The 17785-nt window shown below is 43.6% G+C and overlaps 1 protein-coding gene across 2 annotated transcripts in view; it reads left to right on the top strand.

Annotated features, from left to right (window-relative positions):
* Window positions 1-3774: 3774 nt before the first annotated feature.
* Window positions 3775-17785, top strand: part of GRM5 (glutamate metabotropic receptor 5) — a 933671-nt gene continuing 919660 nt past the window's right edge. For both annotated transcript variants that reach the window (XM_029602292.1, XM_029602291.1), the window contains exon 1: window positions 3775-4453. In XM_029602292.1, coding sequence (XP_029458152.1) covers window positions 3775-4453 — 679 coding nt within the window. The remainder of the gene's footprint in view (window positions 4454-17785) is intronic.

Raw genomic sequence — 17785 nt, 5'->3', positions numbered from 1 at the left:
ATTGATACCAGCAGTGCATCGGGAGCTGGAAGGAAGGGTCCAGCCAAGAAGGTGAGTGCAGAGGTCCATGGGGAGCAGCCCATGGACCACCCAGTGTGTCAGTAATCCAAATTATGGCTACATGATGCACGAAAGATATAGCAGAATTAGAAAGGTACAGAGAAGGGCGGTCAAGATGATAAGGGGGATGGAACAATTCCCCTATGAAGAAAGGCTAAAGAGGGTTCATCAGCTTGGAGAAGAGATGGCTGAAGGAAGATATGATAAAGGTCTATAAAATAATATGTGGAATGGAACAAATAAACGTTAATTCGTTGCTTAGGCTCACTCCTTTGAAAAGTACAAAGACTAGGGGACACATTGAAGTTGCTAGGAAATACTGTACAATACATTTAAAACTAATAAGAGAAAATATTTTTTTACTCAATGCACAATTAAGCTCTGGAATTCATAGCTAGAGGATGTGGTGAAAACTTTTAGTGTAGCTGCATTTAAAAAAGGTTTGTACAAGTTCCTGATAAAAAGTCCATTAACCATTAAGACAGAGTTGCAGAAATCCACTGCTCATTCTTGGGATAAGCAGCTTGGAATCGATCTACCTCTTGGAATCCTGCCAGGTACTTGTGATCTGGCTTGGCAACTGTTGCAAACAGGATACTGGGTTTGATGGACCTTTGGTCTGTCCTAGTATGGCAAGTCTTAAATGTTCTTACGTTCTTATAGCGAGATATCTTTGTAAAATAATCCAGATAACTTTAAGCCTGTTGTTTGGTTGACCAGAGCTACCTGGAAAATTGTGGCTGGCCAGAGCAGAATATCAGCACTGAGTGGAGAATAACCCCAGCACTGGTTTTTATCTTGTTAAATTTTGAGCAGGCTATGATTTTCCCAAACAACACTCAACCAGTCAGCAGGTAAAAGGTGCAACTGAAACAAAATCTGTCAGATTAGCTTCCAAGGTTAACCAGACAAACCTTTTCAATATTGTCTGCATCAATAGATGTTTTTGTTACTAGGTATTCAGACTTGCTGAGAGTCTAATTGCTAGGTGTTGACACAGAGATTTGAATTTGATCTTACTTTTGAGGATCAGAAATAAACTTTCTTTTTCTGTGTAACATAATTGTCCTCAGTTCTGCAGGGTTTGGGGATTTTGTCTAGATTACCTGAAACAAATAATTGTCAAAATGCATTGTTTAAGGTAGATCTATGTAATTAAACTGATGCTTACTTTTGAACAAATTCCTGGATTCAGTTTCCTACCCAAGGCGAATTATATATAAATGTAAGACATTTCTGAAATCTTTTCTTATTTGTTTTATCACTGTAAATTAACACAAGTACATTGGGTGTACTGCTGTAATTTTGCCATTATATTCATGTATTAGAATCATCTCAATCAACATTAAGGGGTAGATTTTCAAAAAGCGCACCTTCACGTACTTTTGTTGGCGCATCAGGCGCAAACAAAAGTACGTTGGATTTTAGTAGATACGCGCTTAGCCGCTAAAATCCTGGATCGGCGCGCGCAAGGCTGCCGATTTCGTGTAGCCAGCACGCGCTGAGCCGCGCAGCCTGCCGCCGTTCCCTCCAAGGCCGCTCTGAAATCGGAGCGGCCTCGGAGGTAACTCGCTTTCGCCCTCCCCTCACCTTCCCCTCCCTTCCTCTATCTAACCCACCCCCCGGCCCTATCTAGACCCCCCCCTACCTTTGTCGGGGGATTTATGCCTCCCGGAGGGAGAAGTAAATCCCCGCGCGCCAGCGGGCCTCTAGCGCGCCGGGACCTGGGGGCGGTTCCGGAGGGCGCGGCCACGCCCTCGGACCACCACGGGCCGAAATCACGCTCCCGGGCCCGCCCCCGAAACGCCGCGTCCCGCCCCGAGAATGCTGTGCCGATCGGCCCCGCCCCGACACGCCCCCGACACGCCCCCCTCGAAAAACCCCGGGACTTACGCGAGTCCCGGGGCTCTGCGCGCGCCGGTAGGCCTATGTAAAATAGGCGCACCGGCGCGCAAGGCCCTGCTTGCGTAAATCCGGGCGGATTTACGCGAGCAGGGCTCTTAAAATCCGCCCATAAATATAGATATAGTCAGAAAAGATGAGGTGTTACTTTAGAGGAAAAAACCTGACCCTTAGGCACTGGTATCTATGATTTTATTTATTTATTTAGAATTTTTCTGAATTCTATTAAATATTTTGTGTACTTATGATTATAAAATCTATTAACAACATATGTTTTTCAATTGTCCTAGATAATTTAAAAAGCTAGAGGATTGAAAAATTATGGCAGGGGTCCTCGAGAGTCACAAAGAGCTCAGGTTTTCAGGAACTCCAGAATGAATATGCGTGACATAAATGTGCATTTATTGCCTCTATTGTATGCAAATCTACCTCATGCATATTTATTGTGGCTATCCTGAAATCCTGGCCTGATTGTGGCTCTTGAGGACCAGAGTTGGCCATTCCTGATATATGGAATCTAATAATACATTTTTCCTCATAAAAGAATTATCAGACATCCCATCTGAAATAATTGCCCACCTTCCCCAAGAGCTCTCTTTCTGCCCTCTTCCCCTCCCTCCTGATAAAGCACTCTTTTATTTGGATATGCCCCATTCCAATGACCTCCCAGCACCATGCTGGCAGGAGGAGAGCCTCATACCTGCCTCTTGATAACTTGCCATCTGCATTCTCTTTGCCACTTTCCATTGCTTTACTCTTTAAACCACATGGCTTGCAGCTCAAGCAGGTCAAAGTATGAAGCTATGGAGAATGACATTGTGTATCCTGATGGAAAAGCAGCAGAAGGAAGTTGAGAAGCTATCTTCCTGCCAGTTGAGGGTAGGAGTTGTTAGGAGGATGTCAAGAAAGAGACAATTCAAGGAGGATCAGAAGAGATGATCAGCAAGGAGTAGCCAGGAAGAGGGAGAGGTTTGATAAAGGTGTGAGGGAGACACTTCGTGGAGGGTAATGATTGCTCTGAGACTATGGACGTTTCTCATTTCACTTCTGAAAATGGATAATGCATGCAAGGAGGTTCTAAAACTAACCTTCCACCAGAAGTAACCACTCAATGGGAAATTTTAATTTTCCTACTGAAAGCACATTTTTGTAAATAGGGGGATTATGGTCAATCAGCTCATTCTACCCTCCTATTTACTTAATTTGAATAAGTGGTTGTATTAAAATTTGATGTAAACACACTTAAACAATTTTTCATGGGATTTCGTCCATGCTAAATTAGTAGTGTGTACTGTTTAACATGACATTTTTTGTATGCAGTAAAATTTATTGGCACACATGTTGTTCAACATGCCTTAATGAATCAATCCCTAAGTGTTTTCACATCTGTCAGACTATTTGCAAAAAATACCCCATCCTTTATCAACTATATGCAGGATGTGTTATTTTGCAATGCTTAAGCATAAGTAAATATAGGCACTGGCAGGGTACTTAAAAATTATATATTACTCCTTTATAAAGTAAGATTTTCCTTAAGTTATCTTGAGATGGTATTATACTGAATTGTACCTAGTATTTATCACATTCTCTTCTCTCTTTTTATAAGGTTATGAAGAGTCTGGTCCCATGTGATGTTCTACATAGATATTCCTTTTGAGATGATGATGGTCCATTCATTAAAGGACGTTTGGGAATGCCTGGCTAGCCAGCAATTTATTGCTGCTCTTAACTAAAAGACTTGCTATCTACTTGTAAAAATTCACCATTTTATTCTGTAATGTCATCTCTAGCAGCTTAACCTTACGCTCTAAAATGGTCTTCTACCTGTTTCTTCTAATCCTATTCTTTAAGGAAGATGCACCAGGGGACTTAGTCTTTCTGGTTTCTGCACAGTCCAATGAAAGGAGGGTGGTTGCATACATGCCTGGTGATATCATCATTGGAGCATTATTTTCTGTTCACCACCAGCCAAATGCTGATAAAGTTCATGAGAGGAAGTGTGGAGAAGTGAGGGAGCAGTATGGAATACAGAGAGTGGAAGCAATGCTTCATGTTCTTGACAGAATTAATTCAGACCCAACACTGTTGCCAAACATAACGCTAGGCTGTGAAATAAGGGATTCATGTTGGAATTCTGCAGTAGCTCTTGAGCAAAGTATTGAATTCATAAGAGACTCTCTTATTTCATCTGAAGAAGAGGAAGGACTGGTGCACTGCACTGATGGATCTTCATCACCGTCTCGATCTAAGAAACCAATAGTTGGAGTCATAGGACCTGGTTCCAGTTCTGTGGCAATTCAAGTTCAGAACTTGTTGCAGCTTTTCAATATACCTCAAATTGCATATTCCGCTACAAGTATGGATTTGAGTGACAAAACCCTATTCAAATACTTCATGCGAGTTGTACCTTCAGATGCTCTGCAAGCTCGGGCTATGGTAGACATTGTGAAAAGATATAACTGGACTTATGTTTCTGCTTTGCATACTGAAGGTAAGAAATGTTATTAACTTTGATGCTGTTATGAGTGCAATACTGTTCATATTGAAAAGGTCATGTAGATATTTATGATGTTATTTTACAATATGCTCATCGTTTAAATTTATTCTTCCACATGTCTATACTTTTTAGGTACTTTTTCTGTACGTTTTTCCTATATTGTATTCATGGCAAGAAATCATTAGTTTGCAGCTCTCTAGTTGTAGTTCTTAATATTTTTCTGGTTCACATAACTGGATTGTTTTCAATCTTTCAGAATTTCTAGATATAGTGAAATGAATGCATTTGATTTATTGCAAGATAAAATCATTTAGGACTTTTGAAACTTATTTAATAAATTGTTATTTTAACTTAGAAAAGTCAAACTGTTTTGGAGTAGCCATATATTTAAGAATACCATCATCATAAATTTCATTTTCTGGACTGAATTAATCACAGCATGTTTGTTTTCAGGGAAATTTGAAAATATATGTCCTAATATATTAGAAAATACAAAGTTTTGGGCATAATAATTTGGAAATGCTGTGGCAATATTCAAACTGTATGGATACAAAGTCCATGGCTACTTTTTATCTGCAGTCTCTGAACCAATTTGTAAACAAAAAGTATGCGAGGAATTTCACTCTTAAAATTTCATGGGTGCAAATTACACATAGACAGTTGTGCCTACTTTTTATATAAGAAGACTTTTGCTGGAAAAGTATGCATCTTTCAAAATGTCATCTGTATGCATGCTCTTTCACCCTGACCTAAACACATTCCCAAGAATGTCTTTTCTCAATATGGCTGAAAACCAATGCATTGTAGAACAACATGTGCACTGTTGACCATCCTTTTACATGGCTAAAATGATTTTCACCCTCAGAAATCAGTTTGAAAAATGCATTCCCTGTGACTACAATTAGCACCTATAGAACTTTATTCAGGAATAACTTTTCCCCATTCTATACCTGGGTTAAAAATCTTATGAATAAAGCCCATATAGTTTATTTTTCTAAACTTTAGTTTGTATACTCCCACTAGCAGCTCAGTTGATGAATATTAGAATATTAGGGATGTGCAGAGGGATGCCATATGTTGCATTCGGGATTCTGATTCATCGGGGGGGGGCGGGCGGATACTTTGCATTCGGCCGTATGGCTCCCCGATTCATTAATACATCCATTTCGATTCGTTCCCCCACCGTCCTGACCACCCCAAGACTTACCAAAACTCCCTGGTGGTCCAGCGGGGGGGCCCGGAGCCATCCCCTGCACTCACACCCTCAGTGCTGGTTTCAAAATGGCACCGATAGCCTTTGACCTACTATGTCATAGGGGCTACTGGTGCCATTGGTCAGCCCTTGTCACATGGCCATCGGTGCCATCTTGTGCTCCTACTATGTGACAGGGGATGACCAATGGCACCGGTAGCCTCTGTGACATAGTATGGGCAAAGGCTATCGGTGCCATTTTGATTACTGGCAACCGACGGTCTGAGTGTAGGAGGTCGCTCCCGGACCCCCGCTGGACCACCAGGGACTTTTGGCAAGTCTTAGGGGACCCTACTGACCCCCACAAGACTTGCCAAAAGTCCAGTGGGGGTCCAGAAGCGACCTACTGCACTCGGACCGTCGGCTGCCAGTAATCAAAATGGCGCCGATAGCCTTTGCCCATACTATGTTACAGGGGCTACCGGTGCCATTTGTCAGCCCCTGCAACATGATAGGAGCACAAGATGGCACCGATGGCCTGTGACATCCCCTGTGACATAGTAGGTCAAAGGCTATCGGTGCCATTTTGAAACCAGCACTGAGGGTGTGAGTGCAGGGGATGGCTCCCGGCCCCCCCCCCCCCTGCTGGACCACCAGGGAGTTTTGGTAAGTCTTGGGGGGGGGGGGTCAGGAGGGTGGGGGGGTTGTTTAAATTGGTTTCTTTAGGCGGCTGAATAATTCGGCGAAGATTCATGTATTCGTGGGGAATTGCGATACATTTCGCTTCCCCACGAATACAACAAATATGGCCACATCCGTTGCAGATTGCCAATACGTAGGGACTGAATGCACACCACTAATGAATATTGCAATGACCCAAAGTTTTCCCTTTTGTTGATGTATGTAAAGCCCCTGTTTGGAAAATCAGCAAAGATATCGAGGACTTTGTGAAGGAGTTCCAGGATCAAAATCATCATCTTTAAGAAGTTACTTCCTGTCACAAACAAGGGCACTCTCTCCCAGGATTACCATTGAATTTTCTTTGGAATGTTTTAGGGACAGAGACTTTTAGATTAGACTGGGATGTTTAAGAGGCACCAATTCTACTACCCTTGAATTGGTGCCTTTTAAACATCCCAGTTGGTGCCTTTTAAACATCCCAGTTAATCTAAAGTCTTTGTCCCTTTTGGCAAGTCTTGGGGGGGACTCCTGGATAATACTTGGAATCGTTGGCTCAGTGTGCTGCAGCAGTCAAAAAAGCAAACAGAATGTTAGGAATTATTAGGAAAGGAATGGTTAATAAAATGGAAAATGTCATAATGCCTCTATATCGCTCCATGGTGAGACCGCACCTTGAATACTGTGTACAATTCTGGTCACCACATCTCAAAAAAGATATAGTTGCGATGGAGAAGGTACAGAGAAGGGCGACCAGAATGATAAAGGGGATGGAACAGCTTCCCTGTGAGGAAAGGCTGAAGAGGTTAGGGCTAGGGGTGTGCATTCATTGTTGTCATATTGGGAATCAACAACGTATATGTCCCTATTCGATATATTTGTGGGGTCACGAAACGTATGGCGAACCCCCACGAATACAACGTATCTAACGAATAAATCCCCCACCCTCCTGACCCCCCCCAGGATTTGCCAAGTGTTCCTGGTGGTCCAGTCGGGGTCCTGCTGTGATCTCCTGCACTCGGGCCGATGGCTGCAGCACACTGAGCCAATGATTTTAAATTATTATCCACTATGATGCCTAGATCTTTTTCCTGGGTGGTAGCTCCTAACATGGAACCTAACATCGTGTAACTATAGCAAAGGTTATTTTTCCCTATACGTAACATCTTGCACTTGTCCACATTAAATTTCATCTGCCATTTGGAAGCCCGATCTTCCAGTCTTGCAAGGTCCTCCTGAAATGTATCACAATCTGCTTGTGATTTAACTACTCTGAATTATTTTGTATCGTTCGCAAATTTGATAACCTCACTCGTCATATTCCTTTCCAGTTCTGAGTCTTCCTGGAAAGATTCCTTTCCAGGAAGACTCAGAACCAATGTCAGGAAGCATTTCTTCACGGAGAGGGTGGTGGATGCCTCGAGCGCCCTTCCGGAGGAAATGGTGAAGACCAAAACTGTGAAGGATTTCAAAGGGGTGTGGGATAATCACTGTGGATCCATAAAGTCTAGAGGATATGAATGAAGAGAAGAGGCATGGGGGTGCCTTGCGGGAATGATGGCTACTACCTGGAGATTAATATCCTTATTCAATAAACATACACATGATTAATGTGACACCAACATTGCTCTATGCTTCAACGGCAAGAGGAAATGTGGAAAAAAGGATTTGCATCCAGAAAAAAGCAGGGGAGTAGCTTGCTTGTTACGGCGGTTACTACCCAGAATCAATTAAGCCTGATACTTCACTTGGAATACATATCCAGTGCAGCTCACTGCTTCAACGGCAGGGGGGGATAAAGAAAAAAGGATTTATATTCAGACAACAACCAATAAGGACTGAATTGCACAGGCTGGGTAAACAAGGTTGGGGTAGTTTGCTTATTACGGCGGTTACTACCCTAAACAACTAGCAAGATACTTCACTTAGATGCAGCACCAGCACTGCTATCTATATTGATGGCGGGGGTGGAAGGGAAATAGAACAAAAAAGTTACTTATAAGGGCCAAGAGTAACAGCTAAGTATGAAAAAAAGAAGTGTGAAAGCTTGCTGGGCAGACTGGATGGGCTGTTTGGTCTTCTTCTGCCGTCATTTCTATGTTTCTATGTTTCTATGAAAATGCAATGGTAATCCTGGGAGAGAGTGCTCCTGTTTGTGACAGGATGTAGCTTCTTAAAGATGAAGCCATATAGTTCATCTCCACAATTTTCAATGTATACAGTGCAGTTCAGTTTACTAAGAAGTAACCTCAAACTCTGGTTGAACTGTTGAATAATGTGGTTCCATTGAAATAAATCTAGTTGATCAAGTTATAATGTCAATTTGTGGGAAAATAAAGGATACCACAGGTGGCTAGAACTTCTCTGCAGGTTGCACTGTACTGTGTTCAAGTTTTTTCTTCATAGAAATAAGGCTGTAATGCTCTTTGCAAAAAAGATAGTTTTGAATGAGAGACACTGAAATCATTTCAGCGTTGTAAATCAGTATGTCCAAACAAATTCAGGGTATTGAAAGAAAAAAAAAATTGGCATCTATTTTGTGCATTGAAGCCATGGACAATATCAACTATTCCATATCACAAAAATGTCAGATTTCAAGATCATTTTTACCACTAAAATAAATCTGCATTGGGGGGCATGTCTTTGGTGCCAACTAGGATGGATGCATTGCTTCACAGCTCCAACATATAGATCAAGATCATGGCGCCAATTCTACATTTTTTCTTTGATCAATAACTTGGAGACTTGCCTCATTCGATTTCTTACTTTGTCAAGTGGCAAATAACATAAAATTGACTCTGTCTTCACAATTGCTTGCGGTGCTAAATGATCAAAATCTGATCCACTATCTCCCTTCAAAATGGGTCCACCAAAGAAACCCCAGAATTGCTGGCTTCTATAATGGTGGAGCTTCTCACACTGTAAGACATGCTCAAGGTCAACAGCAAAGCAGGACAAGACTTTAAAAGCAAACTGGCTGTAATATCAACTAAGCTTTCTTTGTTCCAAAAATGCACGGAGGAGGTAGAGGGAAGATTGCCCTATATGGAGGATGAACTACTTGGTGCAGAGCACAATTGCAAGATTATCAAAGAATTGAAAAGGGATCTTTAGGAAGCTAATAATCACAGCCGCAGAAGTAATGTGTTTGTACTAGGCTTAACAGAAAGGGCTGAAGGTCAAGATCCGATAAATTTGATTTAAGGCTTTGTTCCCCAACTTTTGGCTCTTAGTTTTTCAAGACCGTTTGAGGTAAAGTGAGCAGATCAGATCACTCTTGCAATGTTCAGACCAGGAAGTATCCCAGGCCTTTTATTTTTAAGGTTCTCCTTTGTCAACAGGCAATTACTATTTTGCAGAGCGTTAGAACAAAAGCACCGTTGATGTAGCAAGGCCACAGAATGTTTATTGTTGCTGCTCTTACTAAATCTACTGCTACCTGTTACAAACAATTTCTAGCTCTTTGACCCCCAGCTGCAAGCATTGCTAGCTCAATTTGATATTTTCTACCTTGTGAGAATGCGGATAGCTTTTAATAATGAGACTTGTAATTTTACTGATCCCGCTGAACTACGTAAATACTTGGCTGATCATTCTCCTACTGGCATGGACATTCGTTGAATTTTCCTTTTCTGTATTGACAGTGGGTGCTTTACATGCTGTACAAGCTTTTCTACTTGGTTTGAGGTGTGACATTGTACCTGGGAGGCTATTCATTCTATTTTGTTATCCGTCGCCTAATTACTCTGCTCCTTAATGGCAGTACACTTGCATACTTTCCGTACTTTGGAGATTGATATAATTCAGTGACCTATGTTTGCCTCCTTAGACTTCCTATTTGAGATGGACACTTTTTTCTAGTTTTGTACTTCATTTCAATAAATTAGCTAAATGGAACATTACAATTGATCATACTTCTCCAAAAACATTTTCTTGTGCTAGCTTATTTATTTATTTATTTATTTATTTAATTAATTTTATGAATTTTCAATATGAATTACAGGGAATAACAATCTTGTCATATGTAATATTATAAAAACATATATAAAGATAATAAATACATACAATCACCCCTTTTTTTTTTTTTTAGTAATTGAATAATAATATTATCTCACATGCAAGTCTTTTACTAAACAGAAGATAAATCTAAGTGATAACCACAACATAAAGCGATTTATATTTAATATTCGGAAATCATTTATAAGGAAAAAAAATGTACAATTTACTCCTACTTTGCTATCTAACCGGAGTTGTAATCTACAAGAAGACCCTTAAAATGGTCAGGATCAGTAAAAAGATATTTTTTCCCTTTATAATCTATGGCACACCTGCAAGGGTATTTAAGTAAGAAGGAACCTCCTTTATCTATTACTTCTTTCCTCAGGGCTAGAAATTGTTTTCTCCAGAGTTGAGTACTCCATATCACATCTGGACATATCCAGATTCTTTGCCCATAAAATTCTTTTAATCTATTTCGAAAAAAGAATTTCATTACATTTGTTACGGGCGCGTCCGCCATGCCGCTGATGGGCCGAGGGTTTGGGCGCCCTCGGGTACAATCGTAGGCACGAGGAGCACGGCCGTCTCTAAAGCAGGTGGTGTGAGCCCTTGGGCCACGGCGAGAGCTAGGGAGGAGCCCCAGCCACACCGTGGGAGGTGAGCTGGTGCTGGCATGGTGAGGCAGGCAGGAACAGAAGCAGGGATTAAGGAGCGGAGTCTGACCCTCAGCCGGACCTGCACTCCCATGACAACCAGCAACGCAATGTTAGTTGATGAACGGTCCTCCGATTGTTCCAAGCCTTTTCGGACCTGCCGCTGGGTAACGGCAAAGGGCGGCAGGCCGGACAGAGGACGAGGGCAGACAGAGTCCTTAATACACGGAAGACATCTTAGACGAAGGCTAGTGCAGACATCAGAGGCAAGGGCTGGTGCAGAGACATCAGAGGCAAGGGCTGGTGCAGAGACATCAGAGGCAAGGGCTGGAAGGAAGACATGGGCACTGTCCCTCAGGGCGCCCTACTCAGCCCACCCGCGGGACTGAGTCACAGACCACCCTGTCCCATACGCGCCCTACACAGCCCAGGAAGGCTGGTCGCGGACCACGCTGAGAACAGGAGAGCGCAGGAAAGATCCAGGCAAGAAGGAACTCCGAGGCCGGGACCAATGACATCCGAAGCCCCATCAGCTGGCAGGAAGGGAAGCTCCAGAGCACAGGGACGAATCCCTCCTGTTGGCCACTCCAGGGCCCAACAGGACAGAAGGCTCAGGAGCCAGACGAAGACGTAGGGCAGAACAACCGGAACTGGATCAGGAAACATTAGGAGCAGACATCAAGGCAGAGACAGGACAAGGAGCCATCAAAGCAAGGCAGACCACAGAGGACCTGGATCAGCAGACAGGACACAGCAATGTGTAAAGCCAATCCGAAGGCAAGTAGCAAGTGAAATGAGAGTCCTTTTATACTGCAGGATGTAGGCAACTCCCTGGGAGGAGTTTGCCAGGACTGCCCCTAGCTGGCCCTATAACTGGGGTGGAGAGCTGCGGGCCCTAGGGAGAAGGGAGTGGCCGAACAGGAAGTCCAAACGCAGCCAAGCAAGCCACAGGCAGGCCTCAGGAACAGCTAGGCCTCCCAGGCCCTGGAGCAAATCCTGTATGTGCACAGGCAAGGCCCTGGCTTCGAAGCGGCCTCCGGAGGGAAGGTAAGATACCTCCTGTAGCGCAGCAACAGGGGGGATCGTAACAACATTATCCTTGTCTGAGATGAAAGCAAATTGGATCAATAAAGTCCTTCTATCTGTAACTTGAAGTTCTTCTTGTGATTTCTGTAATATATCTGAGATATTAATCAAAGATTCTAATATCTTGTTTTCTGACTTTTCTTGTACTTTTTCCTCTTGTAGCACTACCATCTGCTCTAAAACTTTTTTCCTTGGGCCAAAATAAAAGGCTCTAACAATTACTGGATGACAGTGTTCTGGAATTTTTAAAATTTGTGTTATATAGATTTCGAATAACTCTTAAGTTTAAAGCTCTTACTGAATTTTCTAGATTTTCAAATCTTTTCTGGTACTCTATTTCTGTTTTTAACTGCTGGCTCTGAATTTTTTTCTACTTGTGTTATACAATTTTCCATCTCTCGCATTTCTTTTTGTTCATATTCTAACTTTCTAGAATTTTCCTTTACAGAGTTATTAGTTACCAGAACAGCTTCAGTTAAATTTGTGATTGCGGAGTCCAATTTTGCTATATAGTTCCACAAGGATTCTAGTGTTATATTTGCTGGTTTTCGAATAGCCACTTTAAAAGTGGTAGGTTTTGAAGCTAGCACTAAATCTTGCTGTTTAAGTATTCTAGATTTATCAGACTTCGGAGTACTTTCTTTATCAGGCATCAGAGGGGTATCTCCTATTGCTCCCAAGACAGGTGTATCAATAGAGTCTTGACTTTTATCATCTAAAATTATTTTCCCTTTATTTAATTGCAGAACTTCCATTAATTTTTGTTCTTCCTCAAATGTCTCAGTGCCACTAAGGGGTTCTTGTATTTTTCCTGGATTTTCTAAGGGAATTATCCCTTCATTACCAGGAGGGGGAGGTATTGCCGTTGCCCCAGACTTAAAGAAGTTTATAAGACCTGGTGGGGTGAATTCCACTCTAAACTGTCCCCCACAGCAGTCAATTCTACTGGGGATTGTAGAGGAGTACCTAGCCACTCTGACACTGTTCTTTGCCCCATTTGAACTAACACAGTCCCTATGGAAAGCTTTACTTTTGCCTTCCATTTGGTATATGGAATATTTTGAAGGTAAATTTAATAACAAGTAACATACAAAGGAAAAACAGTATAGGTGGCTTACTTGTACAATATAAAAAAGGTTATACTTATGGAGATCAGGTGAAGAAGAGAAACAAGTGGAAAACAATAAAGTAATTAATCCTACCTAAAGTAGTGTTCTTAGATTTTTCAAAAATTGCATAGATCATCGAAGATCATTTGAAGACTGGGCGAAGCCAGACAAAGCCAGTCACAGCCACTTGCCCCTTAGGCACGAGCGGCTTTGGCGGCGCGCCGGCATCTGCTGTGCGCCACTAGCAGGCAGATTTTATCTTCTGCTTCCGGGTCCCGCCTCTCACAGTGACATTGCTCCAGCTGGTCCCGTCGGGGTAAGTTAATTATCTCACCCCCGGTGGACTCACTGTGGCTGCAAAGCATTCAAACAGACAGGAAAAGAATTTCACAGCTTTCAGAGAGGTAACAAGCTTTCCTCCCTTGTACCTCCTGCTAGCTTATTTTATAAAGACTTTAATCCTGTTTAAATGTTTTGTCTCCTGGTGATTGTAAACTTTTGGGGCCTTATTTTATTTTTACTTTTATTATTGTTCATTTTAAAGCTGGTCAATGTCAACTGTCTTTTTCACCCCCATTCCCTCATTTTGCCTCCAGTTTTATAGCTTTATAACGGCTACATTTATGTTTAATGTTATTACTCATGCTTGGAAACGTCTCCTTTTTACTGTATATCTTGATATTTCAAGAGCCCTTTTTTTCTCACTTTCAGTCCTCTGTTTGTCCATATCATTTCCAGTGGCATATGCATAAGGAATGTATTATATGGCTCCATCTTTCCCTGATATTACACTCATGGCTAATGATTTCAAGTTATTTTCATTGAATGTGAATGGATTAACCATCCTATGAAATGATACCTATATGACATTTTTGAAGAGGGCAGGAGCAGATATTTATTTGCTACAAGAAAATTTCCCATCATGAAATATTAAACTATCCAAAGGCTAATTACAGGAGTGTTATCTCTCACCTGCAGTGAATAAGAAGAAAGGGGTAGCCATTTTAATGAATTAGTCCTTTACTGCTAAAATAATTAGCCAAAAATCTGATCTTCAGAGTCGATGGGCACGACTTATTATGGAGGTAGGCTCAACTAAAGTTGCTGTCCTTAATAATTATGTACCATCCTTTGAATGTCCATTTTTCTCAGGATCTTACTAGGATTGTCCATGCTAGAGCAGACCTGCCTCTTATATTTGATGCAGATCTTAATTTACCTCTGATTTAACTATGGATAGACAATACTGCACCAAATTATCATCTTCTTGCTCCCTAACATTCTCAAGGATCTTATCATAGCAGTAGGTCTATCTATATCTAATCCTTGGATGTTATGTCATCCTACTGAAAGAAATTATACCTTTTTCTCCAATGCCCATCAATCCTATTCAAGAATTGACTACTTTTTGATTTCCAACTCTCTTCTTCCTTCCTTCCTGTTACGATGCTGCTCATGGACCCCATCCCGCGAGCAGCCTCTCACCTTCGTGCAGTTGGGCCGGTGCCTGACTGTCTTCTCCTCCTCCCCAGTCTGATGCCATCACAGGTCTTTTCCTTCTTATGGTCTAGGCTGCCCCAGACCATCACTGCTGCTCCTCACGGCCTGATGCCACTGTCTGAGGCAGGAGGGGTCGCTGTTGTTTCTTTGCAGCAGGAGCCACTACTGGGATCATCACTGTATGACATGAAGCCGTCGCCGACCATGCCTCCCTGTGCAGCAGGGGAGCTGCCACTGATCTGCCTCCTCATGCAGCAAGAGTGCCGCCACCGACTTCTTCATCTTTGCGGTAGGAACGCTGCTGACGTGGTCTCCCCACTTCTGCCTTTCCTGGACTCTCTAGGCGAGTGCACCTCTGCACTTCATTTAAAGGCCCAACGGCGGGAAAAGACCCATGGTCCCAAATGATAATGTCACTGTCTCATCACTCCTATAGCCCTATAAAAGGGCTCTGCTTCCACTCTTCAGGGCCTTCTCATGGATCCTCACAGTTGTCTGTGCTTCCTTCACTATACAAGGTTCTCCGTGGTCTCCGCCAGTCTTGATGGTCTTCATGTTCGATGTTCCTGGTCTCCTGTGAATGTTCCTGGTCTTGTTCTTCATTGGAGCTCCTTCATCATCTCTTTGGTGTCCTGATGGGTCATGTTCCTGATGGTCCATGTTTCTGATGTTCCTGTCCTGGGTCTGATGTTCCCATCTCCAGCTCTTCCTCCTGCTTCCAGGTTTCCTGTTTGCCTACCTTTCCCGGCATGCCACCATCGTTGTCCATGACCAGCCCATGGGGGTTGTGTAAGGTGCTTCATGGCACAAGGTCTGTCTTCACGTCTGCAGCGCAAGTCTCCTTAAGGCCCTTGCTTTTAATGCTGAGGTCTGTTCCTGAATCCGAGTTCTGAATCCTTGAATCCTGAGTCTTAAATCCTGAGTCTTGAATCTTGTTTCTGGTCTTGAAGTTCCTTATTCCTGCTTCCATCCATGCCCTAGTCTCAAGCCAGAACCTGCTCTGTTTCAGTGTTGTCTGTGACTCGCCATGGGTGGCTGTGTAGGGCACACCTCAGTGCAGGTCTCTTCTGAATCTTCATATATTACCAGTTCCAAGTCTTCACCTTCTCGTCTGGAGTTGCTTCACTTCTGGCGTGGTCAGTGACCAGCCATGGGCGGATTTGTAGGGCATGCTGTAGTGCAGTACTCACCCTGTACTAGTGCCTGAATCCTGAATCCTCGTCTGAGTCTTCCAAGGTCCTCGAGTCCTCGTCTGAGTCTTCCAAGTTCCTTGAGTCTTTGTCTGAGTCTTCCAAGTTTCTTGAGTCCTTGTCTGAGTCTTCCAAGTTCCTGGGTTCCATGTGTTATCTTATTCCTGCCCTCAGCCTCCATCTGGCCTCAGGTACTCGTCGTTCCCCAGCAGCGGGTCTGAAAGGGCTACTGAGTGGTAGGAGGGCTACTCTTGAGACCAGCATTGCATTGCTGGGTCTCACCTGTGCATGCAGGTCCAGTGGAGGTCTGAGCCTGCCTTGTTCCAGTTCCTTGATGTTCCACATCTTCATCTTGGTCCAGCCTTGGTCCAGCTTCTGCCCATGCTTGGATGCTCTCATCTCCCATGGTGTGTGTATTGGGTCTCCTCCCTGAGCCGTGCCATGATCCAAAGGCTCACAATCTCTCTAGAGCAAGCGACCACACCCCCAGCTCACAAAATTCCTTACTGGATGCTAGCATTCATAATATTTTTATTTCTGACCATGCTGATATATCATTATTACTGTCTTCCATATTGGAGCGACCTAGTCCAACCATGTGACATTTTAATAATTCCCTATTAGGGGATGATGACTTTTTATGAATGATGGAGAGTTTTATTAAGAGGTTTTTCATTTCAATGATCCCTGTCAACTTCTCTATGCTACTAAATGGGATGCCTATAAGGCAATGCTTAGAGGAGTTATTATTGCCTTCACAGCGAAGTGTAGTAAACAGCGTTTGAAGAGCTGTTTACAATAGCTGTTTACAATATAATTGCCAGGTAGGGATGTGAATCGTTTTAGGACGATTAAAATTATGTCCGATAATTTTAATATCGTCTTAAACCGTTATGGAACACAATACAATAGAGATTCTAACGATTTATCGTTATAAATCGTTAGAATCGTGAGCCGGCACACTAAAACCCCCTAAAACCCACCCCCGACCCTTTAAATTAAATCCCCCACCCAAATGACTTAAATAACCTGCGGGTCCAGCGGCGGTCCGGAACGGCAGCGGTCCGGAACGGGCTCCTGCTACTGAATCTTGTTGTCTTCGGCCGGCGCCATTTTCCAAAATGGCGCCGAAAAATGGCGGCGGCCATAGACGAACACGATTGGACGGCAGGAGGTCCTTCCGGACCCCCGCTGGACTTTTGGCAAGTCTTGTGGGGGTCAGGAGGCCCCCCCAAGCTGGCCAAAAGTTCCTGGAGGTCCAGCGGGGGTCAGGGAGCGATTTCCCGCTGCGAATCGTTTTCGTACGGAAAATGGCGCCGGCCATACGCGTATGGCCGGCGCCATTTTCCATACGGAAAATGGCGCCGGCAGGAGATCGACTGCAGGAGGTCGTTCAGCGAGGGTTCCGGCGCCTCGCTGAACGACCTCCTGCAGTCGATCTCCTGCAGTCGATCTCCTGCCGGCGCCATTTTCCGTACGAAAACGATTCGCAGCGGGAAATCGCTCCCTGACCCCCGCTGGACCTCCAGGAACTTTTGGCCAGCTTGGGGGGGGCCTCCTGACCCCCACAAGACTTGCCAAAAGTCCAGCGGGGGTCCGGAAGGACCTCCTGCCGTCCAATCGTGTTCGTCTATGGCCGCCGCCATTTTTCGGCGCCATTTTGGAAAATGGCGCCGGCCGAAGACAACAAGATTCAGTAGCAGGAGCCCGTTCCGGACCGCTGCCGTTCCGGACCGCCGCTGGACCCGCAGGTTATTTAAGTCATTTGGGGGGGGGGTTCGGGAGGGTGGGGGATTTAATTTAAAGGGTCGGGGGTGGGTTTTAGGGGGTTTTAATGTGCCGGTTTTGCGATTTTACGTTTTTTCGATTTTTTACGATTTTTCACGATATTTTACCCCCCCAAACGGCAACAATACGAT

This window comes from Rhinatrema bivittatum, chromosome 5 (genome assembly GCF_901001135.1).
Source record: "Rhinatrema bivittatum chromosome 5, aRhiBiv1.1, whole genome shotgun sequence".
In the NCBI taxonomy this organism is placed as follows: Eukaryota; Metazoa; Chordata; class Amphibia; order Gymnophiona; family Rhinatrematidae; genus Rhinatrema; species Rhinatrema bivittatum.
This window is presented reverse-complemented; position numbering and strand designations above follow the sequence as displayed.